Source organism: Phascolarctos cinereus, unplaced genomic scaffold, assembly GCF_003287225.1.
Source record: "Phascolarctos cinereus isolate Bilbo 61053 unplaced genomic scaffold, phaCin_HiC Scaffold_726;HRSCAF=1367, whole genome shotgun sequence".
Taxonomy (NCBI): Eukaryota; Metazoa; Chordata; class Mammalia; order Diprotodontia; family Phascolarctidae; genus Phascolarctos; species Phascolarctos cinereus.
Window position 1 is genome coordinate 283,027,483 of NW_027556098.1, and position 18,888 is coordinate 283,046,370.

Genomic DNA, 18,888 nt, shown 5'->3' on the forward strand with positions numbered 1-18,888 from the left:
CGCCAGCCCTTTCGGAGATGCCGCACGCGGTGTCTCAGGCATCTTGGGAGGAACTGATCGTACAGAAATAAAAACAAAACCGTCACTGCCCTCGAGGAGCTTACATGCTACGGGCAGAATCACTCGCTCTGGCGGAAGCTAGATCAGTTACTGAGAACAAAAAAAAATTCGTAACACAACTTTGGAAACACAACCTGCCTGTGAGGAGGGGTCTCTACTGCCTAATCTCGGACCTCCCACTCAGGGCTTTTCTCGGAAGTAACCCAACTAGGTCCTTCCAATTCCCGTAGGATTTATTCACAGACCTTCCGGGCGTTCGCTTTTCCTCCTAGTTTGGCCCGGGAGTCGCACCGTAGCGCGCAGCCGCAATGAATTCTGGGAACATCCTCGCGCAGTCAGCTGTGTTGGGGCCTCGGCGTCCCGCGGTGCCGAGTTTATTTCTCTGTCTTCCCGTTCTCCGCATCAGGCTCCGCCGGGCCTCAGCGAACTGCCGAGATGTCTGGGGTGCGGGCGGTGCGCATCAGTATTGAGTCGGCCTGCGAGAAGCAGGTGCAGGAGGTGGGCCTGGATGGCACCGAGACCTACCTGCAGCCGCTGTCCATGTCGCAGAACCTGGCCCGCCTCGCCCAGCGCATTGACTTCAGCCAGGGCTCGGGCTCCGAGGAGGAGGAGGCGGCCGGCGCCGACCGAGACTCCCAGGACTGGGCTGGCGCCAGCGGCAGCGCCGACCAGGACGACGAGGAAGGTGAGGCTCGGGGCGGCCGCTGCCGGGTTCCAGTCAGTTCAGCAGATGTTCATTAAGCGCCTGCCGTGTGCGCTGGGAATACAAAGACTCCCGGCCTCGAGGAGTTTACCGTCTAACAATGCGGGGCCTCCAGGGTCTTCTGTAGTGCCGTGGTATCGTCCCAGGGGCGTGGGTACGAGGCTTGCCTCTCCACTTAATAACCAGCATCACCCAGTCTCTCTGAGTCTCAGTTTCCTTAGTTGTAAAATAGGGAGAGTAGGAGTTGGTCCGAAGTGATGAAAGAAAGGAAAATCACTCAAACGTACAACGATTATTCATAGCAGTTCTTTTTGTAATGGCAAAGAACTGGAAACTAAAGGGGTGAGACCATCTGTTTGGAAATTAACTCAGCAAATTGTGGGGTATGAATGTAATGAAATATTATTGTGCCTTTAAAGAAATGAAGGGGAAGGTTTGAGAGAAGTGCAAAAGACTTATTAAAGGAATTGGTGCAGGGCGAAGGTAGCAGAACCAGGAGAACAATTTATGCATAAACAATAATGTTGTCAAGACAAACAACCTTGAAAGACTTGAGAACTCTGATCAAAGTCATGACCAGCAAGGATTCCAGAGCATCAGTGAATGATGAAGCGTGCTTCCTTCCTCTTGTCAGAGAAGGGAAGGACTTAGAATGCACAAGACATGTTTTCAGACACAGGCAGTATGACTGCGTATTTGTTGTGAGGACTTTGTTTTTCTTTTTTCATTTTTCCATCGGAGGAGTGGGATGGGAGGGGAGTGGTAGGAGAGAGCAGCCCCCCCCAAAAAAGAGGATCATTGAGGCATCTTTAAAAAAAACCTGTAGAGAAGAGAACAGAAGGAAGGTCATAAAGAAGCACAGAAAAATAGGACAGCTTTGAAAGCTACAGGTAGAATTTATTATACTTAAAAGGAAAAAGAAGCTGCACGTAATAGAGATCTCCAATTTCAGTACAGTCATCTTTTTTCTTCTATTAATATGAAAATGCCAATTTTATTTAATATTACATTTAGAATAGAACACTTATAAGACACGAATCTCCCTCTCTCTTTCTCCCCTACTCCTTCCAAACCCTGGTGCAGGCTCTAAGAGTCGGTTTTGGCAGCTGGATGTCAGGGTTCCAAATGAACTGGAGTTTCAGGGAAGGGAGCCTGTATAATGTGGATTCTTTATCACCTGCCCTTCTTCAGGAGATTTAGCCCATCTCACTCCTATCTGCTCCTTGTTCTTCCATAGATGACCTGGACTCAGTGCTGACTTGGTGTTGGGAAGACCCAGGTTCACGTCCTTCCTCAGATACTGAGCAGCAGTGTGACTCTGGGCAAGTCTGCTATTTTTTTTTTTGCCTCATTTTCTTCATCTGTAAAATGAAGGGGTTGGACACATTCCCCTCTGAGGTCCCTTCCAGCTCTAAAGGGGGATGACTTATAACTAGTCTCCCTGTTGCCAGTCTTTCCATTCTGCAGAGTTCTCACAAAACTACCAAAATAATTTTCCTAATGTGCAGGTCTGATCATGTCATCCCATGTTGCCTGTGGAATAAAAATAAATCCTTAGCCTGGCCTTGTGTCTTCAGCATGATATAGCTTCAACCAACCTTTCCAACATTGTTTTACTCTGTTATCATTTATATACTTTGTGTTCTAAAATCAGTAATAATTGTAACTTGTAGTTATAGGGCTTTAAGGTATTCAAAGCTCTTTTGTTATAACATGTTAAGTTCTCAGTGCAAATATTTTTATCCTTATAGATGAGATAACTGAAGCTCAGAGAGATTGTGTCTCGACCTGAGGTCACAAGCTAGTAAGCACCAGAGCTACGATTTGAAAGCAGGCCTTCTGACTCAAGTTCAGTACTTTTCCCATCATACCATGCTACTTTTCTAGCTTTCTAGTTTCATCCAGCTTTCTCCCTCCTCTCTCTAGTTTGCAGGCCATCCTCCATGCTAAGAACAAATTCCCCTCAAATCTGTGCATTAGAATCCTTTTTTCAAGTTCATTTGTTCAAGTTCAGATGCCACCTCTTCTGTGAAGCTTGTCCTGATTGCCCCCAGCTCAAAATGATCTTTCCCTTCTCATATTTGTTAGAGCCTGTGGCCAGACTATTCCTTTGCGCTTATCTTATTCCACTTTTCATCATACTTATTATTATTTTTTTTGTAGCAATGTGGCATGGCATAGCAAAGAGAAAGCTGTCTCTTAGGAGTCAGTAAAGTCTGAGTTCAATTATCATTTTTGACAGTGTCTCAAGCAGCTCTAAAACTATATGTAAGTTGTAGCTAGGTGCTGATCTTCAGAGGTAGAGGGAATGTCTTCACTGAGTGTTTCTACACTAGGGCAATCATAGGTATGGTACAAAAGAAAAATCTTGTTCTGGGCTTAGATTCCAAATTTCTTAAGATCTGGGACTTTTCTCTTTGTATCCTCAGCACCAAGTATGAGGTCTTATACAAAGTAGGTACTTAATAAATGTTAATGTTTGTTGATAAAGAAAATAAGAGAAAAATTAAGAAAGACAGTTTTCAGTTTCCTGGTATTGGTTCTAGTGTTAAATCATCTTCACTTAAGAGCCATCTTAATTGGAGACTGAATCTGAAGTTTATAGTCTGGATAGCAATTTTAAGCAAGGAAAAAACTTTTTTCACATATTTAGCTTAAAGTATAAGAATCATTTATTTTATTCTCTTTTCCATTAGACTCATTCATCTTTATGGAATTCAGTGGGATTCAGCTCAAATTCTTTTAGAGCAATTCAAAAGAATTGGACCAATTCTCTTATTTTGAATTTTTTTAAATAAGTGGACCTTTTTGGCAGTGGCTTAAAATTCTTTTGATTATACATGATTTAGTTCAGTTGAAATGTATTTATTGATTGCGTACTTGCATACTTTTTGGTATAATGGAATTTGGCATCTGGAAACGTGACATATCTTTCTTTTGTCAGTATGTACTAGTGAATATTAATAGACATTACAGAATGGGTGACAGGGACAGGGTAAAGGAAAAATAACTGATTGAAGTGAAAATTTGGTTTCCTTTTTAAAAAACTCTTAGTTCTTTGTATATGTTTATATGTGGCTTCTGTCTTCTAGTCATAACTAAAAGTACATTTCTTTCCTTTTAGGGTTGGTAAAATTTCAGCCTTCTCTTTGGCCGTGGGATTCGGTACGGAACAATTTAAGAAGCTCCCTGACTGAGATGTGTGTTCTCTATGATGTTCTCAGCATTATCAGAGATAAAAAGTTCATGACTCTTGATCCTGTTTCACAAGATTCACTTCCTCCCAAGCAGGTACAATGTGTTTACAAGAAAATAACACAATCAAACCTCAATAATTTATGGTTTTCATTAACTTTTTCAGGCTTTAAAGTTATGTAATAAAATGTTATATGTTGTATGAAGTGATATTTTCTCACGGACTTTGGCCTTAGACTAATTAATTATTTAAACAACAAAATTAGATCCTGATATGATTTTACCTTTATATTTTTATGTGGCAAATAGTTTAGCAAAGTTATGTAAAGTTTGTTTACTCAAATGGAATGTTCTTTTTTACATTCTTTTTTTAACATCTTGCTAATTTTTTCTTGTTTCACTTGTCTTTTATTTCATTACTTTTCAAGCTTTTCCTTGCCCAGATATATACTACCCCTTCTGGAACTTTTCTCTTTATATCCTCAGCACCAAGTATGAGGTCTTATACAAAGTAGATACTTAATAAATGTTAATGTATTTGTTGATAAAGAAAATAAGAGAAAAATTAAGAAAGACAGTTTTCAGTTTCCTGGTACTGATTCTAGTGTTAAATCATTTTCGCTTAAGAGCTGTCTTAATTGGAGTCTGAATCAGCTATAAAATGATGAGACTGGGTAAGATAATCCATAATCTTCCAACTCTTAAAAACTTATGAGTCTGTCAGAGTCTATGTACACAAGAAAAATTGATTTGGCTTTTTATGTCCTCTCAAAGCTGTTTTAAGGAATCATATTACTTACTTTCAGAGCTGTCCTGCTTGTATGGACTTCCTCCTGAACTGTCTTCTGTATACCAGTGTGCACTTTTTAAAATGTTTCAATGGCCTTCCTCCTTTTTCTTGTCATCACCATCGCTATATACCATTTCCCCTCAATTTTCCTCACTTGCATTTAAAAACAAGAAGAAAAAAAAAGTCCATGTATAAACAAAACAAATTAACACAGTGATCATATCCAGAAATGTATTCTCTCCTACACTTGAATTTACCATTTCCCCATTAAGAAGTGGGTAATGTTCTTCATTATAGGTCCTCTGTAGATGTTGCTGGAAATTGCTTTGATCAGACTTCTTAAGGTTTTTTCCTTTGAAATTTTATCTTTTTGTAAATTGCCCTCCTGGTTCTGCTCAGTTTGTATCATTGATTTTGGCTGTGACGTTCCTGGAACTTTTCATTTTGGGTTTTTTTTTGTTTGTTTGTTTTTTCCTTTTTGGTGAGGCAGTTGGGGTTAAGTGACTTGCCCAGGGTCACACAGCTAGTAAGTGTCAAGTCTGACGCTAGATTTGAACTCAGATCTTCCTGACTCCAGAGCCAGTGCTCTATCCACTGCTCCATCTAGCTGCCACTTGGGGTTTCTTTTGAAAGGTAATAGGTGAATTCTTCCTATCTTTATTTTGCCTTCTGGTTCTAACAGATTTAGGCAATTTTCATTTGATTTCTTGAACTTTAGTGTACAAACTTTTCTTTTTTTAAATCATATGTTTTTGGGGTTTTTTGTTGTTTTCTTGGCTAGGCAGTGGGGTTAAGTGACTTGCCCAGGGTTACACAGCTAGTTAAGTGTCAGGTGTCGGAGGCCGGATTTAAACTCAGGTCCTCCTGACTCCAGGGCCGGTACTCTCTCTACTGTGCCACCTAGCTGCCCCTCGAATCGTATTTTTGAAAGAGACCAATGATTCTTCTTAGTATTCACACAGTCCCTTGTAGAAAATCCATTTTTGGATTTGAATCTCTGCTCGCAGCTGTTAATGTGATTCTTATCTTTCTAGGTTGGATTTTGAATATCTTTGGCACTATTATAATTCTTTACACCAAACCGTATCTTTGGTTTACTTATCTCTTTGGCCTTAGTGTCTGAATTGGGACTTTGTGTTGGGACTAGCTTTGCCCCCTGCTGTGGCCAATTTGGTCTTGACATGGGTGACTTGGGTTCCTATACTGATCTCCACCTCTTGGACCTTTGAGTTGCAAAGAATTAGATCTTTAGGGCCCTCTGTGGACAGTGGTAAGGCTGTTGGAGCCTTTGGGCCAGGAATGTCAGAGCACTAAGTCTTAAGCACTATTATGTGCCCGGAAGGGGAGAGGTTGGGTTTGGAGGGATGCCTTTTTCATGAGCATCCTCTGCTCTTACTGCTTTTGGATACAGAGTTTTACAGGTTACAGGTATTTCTGGCTGGTATCTGCTTGTGTTAAAAAGCTACTGTCTTGTTTGCCTGTGCTGGCACTGGTCTTTCTATTGCCACCTTTCCTGTTGCTCTTGGACTTTGGATTGACTTTTTGTGCAGTCTTGGGTTGGATGAAGTTGCAAACAGGATTTTTCTTAATCATGATTATGTTTGGTGCTGTTTTAAAGCTTTTGCTGGAGTAGTTCTAAGGGAGTTGGTCTACCTTCCTGTATTCAGGCAGAATAGTAGTTTTTGGTTGGAAGTCCCTGGGGTTTTATTTCATCTTTGCTGATTCCAGAAGATACTTCAATAGCCTACATTGCCACAGAAGAGCCATTATGAATGGGCCAATTAATAGAATGAAGGAAAAACATATATTAAATGTTTACTGTCTGCTAAAAATTGTGCCAAATCCTGGGGATACAAATACAGGGAGCTCACATTCTAATTGGACAGTGTAATGGAATAGTGATCAGGGAAGAATGACTTTTGTTCTGGAAGTTACCAGGTTGTAGAGGAATTAACTGACATATCCTTTCCAGAAGCAATGGAACTTGTAAGCTATGGACTTATTCTCCCAGCTCCTACTAGTACTAGTAGGTCACCAGAGCTAAGCTGCTATTAGTCTCTTCAGAGTCTAGGGGTATGCCTACAGGGTTGAGGGGAGGAGGAATTTTTTCTAATATTTAGCTCATGATTCCCCACTGGTATGTTTCTTCCTAATATTATCATATGATATCAATTATTCAGTAAGTTATTTTTTAGAAAAGGGTATTTACTAAGGTGGTATGCTAAGAACTGCTAGTACGAAATATCTCCTTCCGTACCCCCACTTCATTCCCAGAGACTGGGACACATTCTTCCACCAGTATATACAGAATCTAGGGGAAAGTAAGTTCAGGATTATTGAACTTGGCAGTAGGATGACTCACAGCTCCTGACTACTAGAAGACCTTTTCTTTCCTTTGTGGGGTACTCATGAAGTTCCCTTACACATGTTATGCCTTTTCTCTTTGTACCTGGGCTCCTTGTAGAGCTTGAATCTGCCTTTCCTCTCTGCCTCTAGCCACTGTTCTAGGATAGATTTTAGGATAGTAATGAGCATGGAAGCCCAGATCCCCCAGACCAAACAATACTCTCAAGGTTCCCCACCAGCCAAGGAGGAAGGTGGGGAAGAGACTGAGACCAAGACTGAAGCTGAGTTGCTTGCTTCTTCCACTTTTTCTGTCCCTGTGCCCACAAGCAATTCCCTTTCAGTGGCTGGTTAGATTTCTACCCTAAGCTTCCAGACACAGGAATCGCCTACTCCAAACTCATCTAGCTTATTTTATATAGGTTTCACAGTTTGTGATGAAGTCCCTCAACCAATCAGAACATCCTGCCAGTGCAATATCACGTCATTCAACAACTATCCAGTGACTTTCAATGATTTTTTTGCACTTAGTTTAAAGTATTTAATTGATCGATTGAGGCATGCCTGAGGCATACCTAGTTAGGGTATCAAGATATAGGGTATACTATCTTATCACTTGTGTTAAATGGGATAGGGTAATTGATCCACACACTCAATGCCTCTTCACTTACAGTAATAATGATTTGATTACAGTTCTCAGAGCCAACCGATGGACTGGGATTTGAGATACGGGAAGCTGGGAGGCTGATTAGAAGGCTATTCTAAAATTGATGAGAATCAGAACTAGAGTCTTAGCCATGTTAGAAGAGAAAAGGAGATAGATGCACAATATCTTTATTGTGGAGGTAGAATGAGCAAAACTGTAACACAGCTCACTGATATAGTAAACTTTGATTCCTATTCCATATGATAACTTTAATTGCAATATACCTTAAATTAAAACTTTTTATATTGGTATCTTTGCAAAGAAAATATTCAAATTAGTGAAAAAAGTGACATTTGCTGATAAAAACCACATGTTTTTTCCCCCTGTTCTCTCCGTGCAATACATAATGATCATTTTTTGTGTTCTTTTGATAGAATCCTCAGACTTTGCAGTTGATTTCAAAGAAGAAGTCACTAGCTGGTGCAGCGCAGATCCTTCTTAAAGGAGCGGATAGGTTGACTAAATCAGTTACTGAAAACCAGGAAAATAAGCGGCAAAGAGACTTCAACTCTGAACTTCTTCGATTAAGACAACACTGGAAACTCAGAAAAGTAGGAGATAAAATTCTTGGTGATCTGAGCTACAGAAGTGCAGGTATATTAGGCTACTAGGCTATTTGTTATGGAGGAGAAATTAATATAATTTTTGCTTAACTAACTACAGAGTTAATGCCATATTATATTGGAATTAATATTGTAATATGCTCATAGATGAGGGCATTTATAATTGACATTGTCCTGAAGTGGAAAGAACAAAGAACTGTGAATTGGAGGATGTAGTTTTTTTCCTGACTGTATGAGCTAGTTGGAAATACTGGACTGATATTTAATCAGAACCCTTCTAGCCTAAGTTTTGATTCCCAGTGGTTAGGGTATATTCTTTAAATTTCAGTGATGCTTAATATTCCCTGTTTAACAGAAAGTTCAAGGTGGGGCTTGTCTGCTAATACACTCTGATCTTTTACTTCCAATTTATGAAGAAATTAGGAGGTAGGACTGTGATACTGACCTTCACACAGGATTAAACCTGCAACCTTGAAGGTTTACTGTGTATGGGGTAACAAAAGATTTCAAATCTGAAAAAAAATGACCAAAGAGTCGCAGAGGTTATGCAACCACTTTAACTCTGAATATGCCAAAGAACTCAGACAGGTCATCACAACCACAGTTAACTCTAAAAAATAAAATAAAAACAAAGAGCTAACCGTGGTCATGAGCAAAAAGCTTTCTTTATTCCCTTGGAGAAGGGAAACTGGACAGATGTGCCAGGGCCTCTCTAGGAGGAGACCCACTGTAGTGAGGCCAAACCTCAATACATACAGCAATGCTATGCAATGAGCTGTAGCCCTGACAATGAGCGGTAACAGCAACAATGAGACAGGTTTGATTTACAGCAGGGATTCATGACCGGAATGTGGGTCCTGCATGTTCTTGTCTGAGCGCAGGGACCACGTGGGACTGCTGTGAAACAATTCTGGGCTTTTGCTGTGGCAGAGTTCATCCAGAGGGTGAGCACAAAGGATTGTTGTTATGCCAACCTCAAGGCACAGCCTGCTTGCTTGGGTCTCAGCTCTGGAAAGCAAGATGTCTCTTAACAGTAAAAAGAGAGGGGTGCTCTTGGCATGGGGATCCTGACAGTTCTGTAGTTCGTGACTTGGAGGGATGGTGGGATAGAGCGAAGATAACATTCTACACTAGGCTGGCAACATGAAATTTGGTCAGATTTTGTTGGTGAAAGGCATAGTAAATTGAACTCTGGTCTTCACCTTCTTTGACTTAAGGTAAAAGGAGAGCCCCTTATTATCCTTTTTGGTCTTAGCTACAGTGTTTGTCAAAATTATGAAAAGAAGTATCATGTTAGATGGTCTGTTCCTAAGCAGTAGTTTGTGCGTGAGTCTACCTGAGATTGTTGTGGCAGATTAATGGGTGAAAAACTGAGGTTTCCTAAGTGTAGCAGTCAGGGCCCTCCTTACTCTGGGCCCCCCGTTAGCTATCCTGGGTTCTTGATATTTTGTGGGTCAAAATCACTTCCACACTGATGGGGCCTTAAGGCCCTATCAGTATGTGTTACTTTTTACCAATCAACCAGATGGCATGCTTAGTTTGAAAAAAAAGGCATTTTAAATAATAGTGTAAATGAAGTAACCACAGAATATTTTGCATCTATAAATCTTGAGCTTCCTTTTCTACATATAAAAACACTGTGTGGGAAGAGTAGGCTTTATAGAAGTAATATATGGGTCATCCACAGATGGGGAACACTTAAGACCTCCTGAAAATAGGAAATAGTGCACGTGCAGGAGGGACAGCTCATGCAATGCAGAGTTGCTTACCTCTAATACAGACGTGCTACTCTTTGCTTGATGTGTTCACTGCTAGCCATTGCCGTCCATTGCAAGTTGCCATTTTTGATTGTTGTTCAGTCATTTCAATCATATTCGATTCTGCATGACTCCTTTTGGGGTTTTCTTGGAAAAGGTATTGGAGTGGTTTGCCTTTTACTTTTCCAACTTATTTTACAGATGACGAAACTGAGGCAAACAAGATTTAAAAAACAAAACAAAGCAGGCACTACTTTCCATTGCTGGTTGCCACCTCTGGCTTTTTTCAAAGTTGTTTAATACCCTGAAACTACATTTGCTTGAGGTTACAGCTGTTTAACCAGTCCTCTAACTTAAGTGTGTGCTATTCTGAATTGAAGTTAAGGAGAAAAGAGATAGTTGCTCTCAACTAGCAATTATTCAGCTCCCATCACCATTTTCCAGTTTACATTTTTAAACTCCCAAATAATATGTACAAAGATGCAGTCCCTAGGAAGAGAGAAGAGAGTGGAGTATGTGATACTGTATTTGCAATGCTAGGTTGAAAACACTTTTACATTATTGATACAGATATCCATCTTTTTTCATATTTCATCTCCAGGTTCTTTAGACTGAGAACATGATTTCTAACTAGTATTGTGTATTATAGTGTACTAGAAAGAGTCCTCAACTAGTGGTCAGAAGAACAGGGGGCTAATCCTAGCTCTGCTGTTTTCTGTTAACTTCTTTGAAACTTATTTTATTAATCAGTTAAAAAAAATGAGGATAATGTTACCTGTCTTTCCTACCTGACCAAATTTTATTTGATGATCAAATTAGAGAATGGATATGACAGTGCTTTGTAAAATCTAAAGTACTAGATAAGGTTATTGTTATTAACTAAATTTTGGTGCAGTGAAACAATTGCATCTCCCATCTCCATGCTTCTGCCTGTGGAGTTTAATCTAATGGGATCTTACTGTATGCTCAAGGTTATTTTTTTAAAAAAATCACTTAAAATACTAACATCTCAAAATGAATGTATGTGATTTATGTAAGTGTCCTAGGTAAGCATGTTACAGTATGCACTTGAGTGTTTGCTGGATGAATTCCCTCCTATTTTGTTCTTAATATTTATGCCTTTTTAGGATCTCTTTTTCCCCATCATGGCACATTTGAAGTGATAAAGAACACAGATATTGATTTGGATAAGAAGATACCAGAGGATTACTGCCCCCTTGATGTCCAAATTCCCAGTGATTTAGAGGGATCAGCATACATAAAGGTCTGTCAAAGTAATTTTTGCACATAATCTCTGTTTCTTCCCTTAATTCACACAGATCATGGTGTTCTTCATAGAGTAGGTACTTAATACACTTTGTGAATTAACACCTCAGGACTTCAGTAGATTCAGGATGTCCTTGGTGCAGGTCTTCCTTCTGGCAGTTCAGACTGCATCTTATCCATATCTCATCCGATGCAATTGTGGTCTGTCACCTCCCATAAACTTTCCATAGGTGATGTGCCCAGCATACTGGAGGCCTTCCTATAGGTTTGTTTAATTTCCAAACACCAATGTATAACATTTCCCTCTAATTTTCTTCTTGCTTAGGTGTCTATTCAAAAACAAGCATCAGACATTGGGGACCTTGGCACAGTTAACCTCTTCAGACTTCCTATGCCCAAGTCAAAACCAGGTATGGCTCTGCTCTAGTCATTCAGTTCAAGTCTTTATTACAGTTTGTGTTTGGGAACAAACTGGAGAACTTTTTAATGTGCTAGAAAAATAAGTGACTTGAATAAAAAACAATTGGAAATAAGTTTTTGTTGCCTTTCAGGAGATAGGGCTGTTTATATAATTTAGTACAGTAATAACAACATTTGTCCAAATGTGGTAACCTATAATTTTAATTTATTTCCCTCATTTTCTGTGTGTTGATCTGTGTTTTAACAAATTAAAATTTTCCAAATTGGTAAAGGTATGTTCCAACACCTATAATCTAATAATCTCTATATTTAACTATTTCAACTTTATGCTGACTTCTGTTCTTTAATCCTTTGCCCCTTTTTCCTGCCCAGTCCATGCCTTGCTGCACCTGGATCACCCCGACTATCTGCCTTCTCCACTGCTACTGATATAATCTTGAATGATGCTGAAAGAAGTAAAAAAAAAGTTTTATTTGAGTTCACTGTAAATTGTTGTAATCAAATCTCAGCTGGACTGTCACTGCCACAAGTCAGTCTTTCCATAATTTACTATATTTGTAATTCTCTACAGTGGTTGTTCTAAGCCTTCTCTGTTTTCCTTAAACCTCCCACACCAAGCATTCTTATTTCCCTTTCAGCAGAGGACTTCACCTCATACTAACTTAGAAAATAGAAGCTATTCATCATGGGCTTCCACTTCTTTTACTCTTCATCTGAAAATCCCTTGATATTATCATCATCACCCCCACCCATTTTGTTATCCTTTATTCCAGTATCTAATGTAGAGGTAGCTCTTCTCATCAAAGCTAAATCTTCTACTTATGGTTTTGATATAACTTCTTTAGGAGATTGATCATAATCATCTCCTGTCTCCCTCATCTTCATTCTCTCCCTATCTAATTGCTTGTTTCCTGCTACTATAAACATGCTTGATAAATCATTGTTGATTGATTGTTGAAACAACCTTCAGTCACCCATCTCCTCAAGATGTCAGGCTATATCTTTCTTTAAGTAGCCAGACTCCTAGAAAAGGCTGTGTAGACTCATTAGAAAAAAAAACAACTTGGTCATTCTTTAGCCCTTTGCTTCCAACCTCTTCACTCAACTGAAATTGCTTTCTTCAGTTAGCACTGGTTTCTTAATTGTCAAATCCAATAGCCTTTTCTCATGCTTCATTCTTGATCTGCCTTGCAGCATTTGACACTATTGACTTCTCTCTCACCTTAACTGGATCTACCCCAAGGCTGTGGCCATAGCTCCCCTTTTTTCCCTCAACACTTTTCCTTAGTGATCTTATCAGCTCCTGTGGGGTTCAGTGGCCATATCTAGATATCCAACGCTTGTCTTTCTACTGAGCTCAGTTCCACAGAAGTAGCAGCTGCAAACTGCATTTCTGGTGGGCATCTCAAACATAGTATGTCCAAGACAGAGCTCATTCTCTTTCACTGTCATTCCGGACCCACCTCTCTTCTAGGCTTCTGTATTTATGTTGAGGGCACCACTTTTTTACCCCTTTCATCTAGTTTTACTACCTCTTCCTCATCCTCACTTTCTGTCACTACGACTAGTGTTGGCTATGGATACAGTGGATGACCTTGGCATCTTCGGTGTCTGACCAAACTCTACATGCTCCACAGTGTTTGCTTCTGCCTCCTTCATGGCCTATTGAAATAAAATGTTCACATCCACTTGTTCCAACAGGGAAGTCTTCATATACTTGGGGTAGACACTAACTCATCAGTGGGTTTGAAGTCCATCAGTTGCCCTCAACCTGGTTTAGCCCATCTGCCAAGACAGTTTTACCAGAAAGTGGCTGCTGCGAATGATAACAGCTTCTTGGAGCCACAGGTGAGAGCAGTGTGACAGGTGGACACCAAAGGTGAGTGAACAGCCCTAAAAAGGACTTGGCAGCCCTCATACCAGAGATACTAATCCTCTCTGAACACTTGATATACACTGTGAGAGGCAGTGAAGAACTGAGGAAGTCGCTGGGATGAATTTTTGACGCTGGGGTCGAAAACGGTAACTGTCACTTACTGTTGAAGACTTAGGTATCTTATGACCTTCTCATCACCAACACTGTCTTCTGTTGTACCTGAACACCAAAAAACTTCATGGATGTCCCTCGCAGCAAACATTAGCATTTAATAGACTGCTTCATTTTAAGGAGAAGAGACAGGATGTGAGTGAAGAAGGTAATGTGTGGCACAGAGTGTTGGATTGATCCATAGCCTCTCTAAGCTAAACATTTGAATTCAACAAAAGTGGCACCCCCAAGGCCTGATGACTATCAGAAAACTCAAAGTCAATACATTAGAGCCCTTCTCTGTATGTCAACAATTTATTGAGTTTGAAGGAAAGCTGAGCCAACATACTGTTGGTAACAATGCAGTAGAGAAGGAGTGGGCAGCTTTTGGAGATTTGGTGGATGGCACCACATTTACTCATCTGGGCCAGAACAGTCACAAACATTAGCATTGGTTTGGTAGAAATGATGGAGAAATTCAGAAGCTACTAAATGAAAAATAAGAATTCTGTAGGCTCTATCGACAGGATAGTTCATCCACCTCTAAAAAGGCAATATTTAGCTCCATCAGAAGTAAAGTGCATGCAGAGTTTAGAGAGATGCAGGATTCTGGGCTCAGTAAGAAGGTAGATGAAATTGAGTTTTATTCTGATCGTAACAATCCAAAGTGTTTTTGTGGTGCTCTGAAGGCTGTTTATGGGCCAAAGATGTATGGTGCGTCTCAACTACTCAGTGCTGATGGAACCACACTGATCAGTGGTAAGGACATGATCCTGGAGAGATGGGCTGAACACTTCCGTGGTGTTCTCTGCAGAACATCATCAACCAATGCTGAAGCCATTGACCCTATACCTCAGGTTGAAGTCAATCCCTCTTCAGCCAAACTTCCAGCTGAAGAAGAGGTTTTGAATAACATTAAGCTTCTCTTGTGTGGCAGAGTGCCTGGTGCTTATTCTATTCCAACAGAGATCTATAAGGCAGGGGATGCATTGATGGAAATTTTCTAGATTGTATGGCAAGAGGAGGTTATCCCCCAGGAGATCAAGGACACCTCTATTTTCCATCTATATGAAGAAAAAAGACATAGATTTTTCTGTGACAATCACAGGAGTATCTCCCTCTGTCATTGCCTGTAAGATTCTTGCCAGACTCCTCCTTAATCAGCTGATCCTTCACCTAAAAGATGGTCATCTACCTGAGATCCAGTGTGACTTCAGAAAGGGCCGAGGAACAAACCATGATGTTTGCTGCCGAACAGCTCCAGGAGAAATGCCAGGAGCAGAACAGAAGTCTGTACACAATATTTGTTGATCTAACCAAGGTCTTCGATGAAGGCTTGTGGAAGATCATGGCAAAATTTGGTTGACTGGAGAAGTTCATCAGTGTTGTATACCAGTTCTACAACAACATTCTTGCATGGGTTCTGGATAATGGATGATGTTCTTGCACTTTCCTAGTTACCAATGGAGTGAAGCAAGGCTGTGTGCTTACTCCTATGCTTTTTAGCATAATGTTTTCAGCAATGTTGTCAGACACCTTCAACAAGGACAAAAATGGCATCAAGGTCAACTGCTACACTGACAGTAAATTATTTAACTTGAAAAGGCTCCAAGCCAAGACTAAAGTGGAGGGAGAGCTGGTGCGCAGCTTTTTGTTTGCATATGATTGTGTACTCAGTGCAGCTTCTGAGGCAGAGCTGCAACAGAGTATGAATCGATTCTCTGTGGCTTGTGCTAATTTTGGCCTGACAATTAATACCAAGAAAACAAGTTCTCCACTAGCCAGCACCATACCATCCATACATGGAACCATCAATTACAGCAAATGGAGAAATTTTGAATGCTATGGATGAATTCCCTTACCTTAGGAGTATACTTTCCAGAGATGTACACATAGATGATGAAGTTGACACACTCATTGCCCCAGAGCTACCTCAGTGTTTGGGAGGCTCTGAAGGAACCTGGGAGAGAAGAGGTATTACACTGTCTACCAAACTGAAGATCTACAGAGCTCTTGTGCTGACCTCCTTGTTGTATGCCTATGAAACCTGGACAATTTACCAGCGCCATGCAAGGAAATAGAATTGCTTCCTTTTGAATTATCTTAGGAAGATTCTGAAGATAACCTGACAGGATAAGATACTGGAAACTGAGGTCCTTTCTCAAGCTAAACTGCCAAGTATTTGAACTCTGCTGCAGAGAATGCAGCTGCAGTGGGCTGGCCATTGTTTGAATGCCAAACGGATGTTTGCCTGAAAGACTATTTTAAGGAGAATTCACACAAGGCAGATACTCACATGGTGATCAGAAGAATCGATACAAGGATACTCTCGAGGTCTCTTAGAAGAGCTTTGGAATCGATTGAGACTTGGGGAGACACTGACACAAGACCACCCAGCATGGTGTGCCCACATCAAAGAGGTGCTGTGCTGTACGAGCAAAGCAGAATTGCAGTAGCTCAAAAGAAACATGAGATGCACAAATTTAGAGACATCTTCCTCCCAAATGGTTATATGGACTTTTTGTGCTTTACCTGTGGCTAGAGCCTTCTGAGCTCATATTGGTCTGAGCAGCCACAGTCAGACACACTGTACATTGACCCCAGCATAGTGATGTCATTTTGGTCGTCTTCGAGCATGAAGGACAAAGAACCACAACTTTCTCCCACCTAGCATTGTCAATTACCTACTGAGTCTTATTGATTCTATATTCAGCATCTCTTGTATTTCATCTCCTTCTCTCCACTCACATGACCAATACCCTAGTTCAGGCCCTCATCACTTTATAGTAGCTTCATAATCCCTGTCTTTAGTGTCCCCCCACTCTGATCCGTTCTCCACATAGCTTCCAAAGTGATGTTGCTACAGCACAAATTAGACCATGCCATTTTCCTATTCAAAAAGCTCCATTGGCTCCCTGTTGCCTCTAGGGTAAAATATATGTTCCTTTCTATGGTGTTTAAAAGTCTACGTAGGTTAGTCCAGTATAGTTTACTTTGCCTATTTTGTGTTACAGTACTTATCATTATGGACTCTGCATTCTAGCTAAACTAACTTACTGCTGTTCCTTAATAATGATTCCATCTCTTGGCTCCACACCTTTGTACAGGCTGTCCTGTGTAAGGAACTCACTCTCTCCTCACCTCTGCCCCTTAGAATTCCTAGCTTTCTTGAAGACTCGGTTTAAGATCTGCTTCTTACATGAGGCCTTATCTTCATTTGTATTCATGCATGCATGCATGTTATTTCAGTGAAATGTAAGGCCCTTGAGGGTAAGGACTTTTTGTCTTTGCTATCTTCAGCACTTCATATACTATCTGGCACATGTCAATTGATTTATTGGTATAGAATTCTCTCTACCAGTCAGGAGTCCCACCTTAATGTAGGAAGTCTAGCATTTATATTCACCCAATCAAGGGCAAGAATTCTAAACAAATATCTCAGAATACAAAACTTGCTTTGTAGTTGAAACTAAAGAACAGAGTACTTGTATAACAGAATGGGAAAACAAGTCAAAGAAATATGGTGGTGGTAAATCATGACAGAGGAAAGTGTTACAAATTATGAAGATTCAAAACAAGCTTTTATTGAAAAACAAGGAATAATTTTATCTGTTCATGCAGCCAAAATATTAATAGCTGATAACTTGTAGCAGCATATATTAGTATTGACATTTAGAACATTAATATTGATCAACAGCTAATAGCTTATATTAGAGGCCTAGTTAATTTGGCTGTAGTAGCCATTTAAGTTCTTTAGTTACAAGTTTGAGACTTTAAAATTCTGCTTCTTTAGTTGAATGAAGCTTTCAGAAATAAGGAGATATTTTTAATTATTTAAAATTTTATAATGTGACAAACTAGTTAATGCACACCATGTTTGGGCAGTAAATCTATTTATACACATATAGTCCCTATTTTTCAGGTTCTCCACACTGGCAGACAAAACTGGAAGCTGCACAAAATGTTCTCTTGTGTAAAGAAATCTTTGCACAGCTGTCCCGCGAGGCTGTTCAGATTAAATCACAGATTCCTCACATTGTTGTGAAGAACCAGATTATCTCTCAACCTTTTCCAGGTAAGTTGACAAGCCAGTCTTTTGTACTTATCGTTAGGAGTTTTGTGACTAGAAGTACAATATGTGCTTTTGTGGGAATGGCAATTTGTGAGGTGAGAGTTTAAGGGCAGATTCAACTTTATGACCTATGAAGACTTAGTGTTTATACAGGAGATCACAACAACTTCCTTGCCAAATCTGTTCTTTGTTAGGAGTTTGTCATTTATGGAAATTATAACAATTAGTTTTAGATATGTATATGTACATATGTACACAAATATGCACATTATACATACATACATACATACACATATGTAAGGCCCAAGATATAGGAACATGCTGCAGCAGCATCCAGAAGATGATTGTAGTTGATACAGTTTGTAGCAGTTTTGACATGGCATTATGCATTTGTCTAAATGAGATGCCAGATAAAGTTTATTTGACTAAATGTGTCACTGTGTTCTATTAAAAACGAATGGATACTGGTTTTGCTGGTATGGTTTATGTAATGTTCTTGGTCTAAAGTGGATTACTTTATACTGGAGATCATTTGTTCTTAGTCTACTGTAAAGTACATGAAAATTCAATGAACTTGATTATTTCACATGGTCAGAAATTGGTGTGTCCTGGGTAAGCAGGTGTTATACTTAATGTATTGCTACCACATGCAGTACATACATGAAATACTAATTTTTAAAATTAGAACATAGTAACATTCAGTCTTGAACCATATCATTTTCTTAGATTCAGAAATTAGAATCATCATCACCATCATAATAATATCTAGCACTTATATAGATAGTGCTTTAATGAAGAAAAGGTTTTTGTATGGTAATAAATTTTCCAGTTTTAAATATTTTAAGTCTGTAGTTTATGGATATTTTAGCCTTTTTACTGTAAGAATCTGCGTGGCACAATGGATAGAAGGCTAGATTTGGAGTCAGGAAGACCCGAGTTCAAATTATTCCTCAGACACTGTGTTGTGTGAACCTGGGCAATTCAGTC

General features: G+C 39.8%; 1 protein-coding gene across 2 annotated transcripts in view; it reads left to right on the forward strand.

The window, feature by feature from the left end:
* The first annotated feature begins 350 nt into the window (after nt 1-350).
* Nucleotides 351-18,888, forward strand: part of MED17 (mediator complex subunit 17) — a 33,958-nt gene continuing 15,420 nt past the window's right edge. The window contains exons 1-6 of one of the 2 annotated variants that reach the window (XM_021000542.2): nt 351-745; nt 3,888-4,054; nt 8,172-8,391; nt 11,245-11,381; nt 11,709-11,793; nt 17,752-17,904. In XM_021000542.2, coding sequence (XP_020856201.1) covers nt 496-745; nt 3,888-4,054; nt 8,172-8,391; nt 11,245-11,381; nt 11,709-11,793; nt 17,752-17,904 — 1,012 coding nt within the window. In that variant the 5' untranslated portion in view covers nt 351-495. Of the gene's footprint in view, nt 746-2,000; nt 2,086-3,887; nt 4,055-8,171; nt 8,392-11,244; nt 11,382-11,708; nt 11,794-17,751; nt 17,905-18,888 lie in introns of those variants that run through there. The other variant, XM_078147148.1, reaches the window with a different exon arrangement.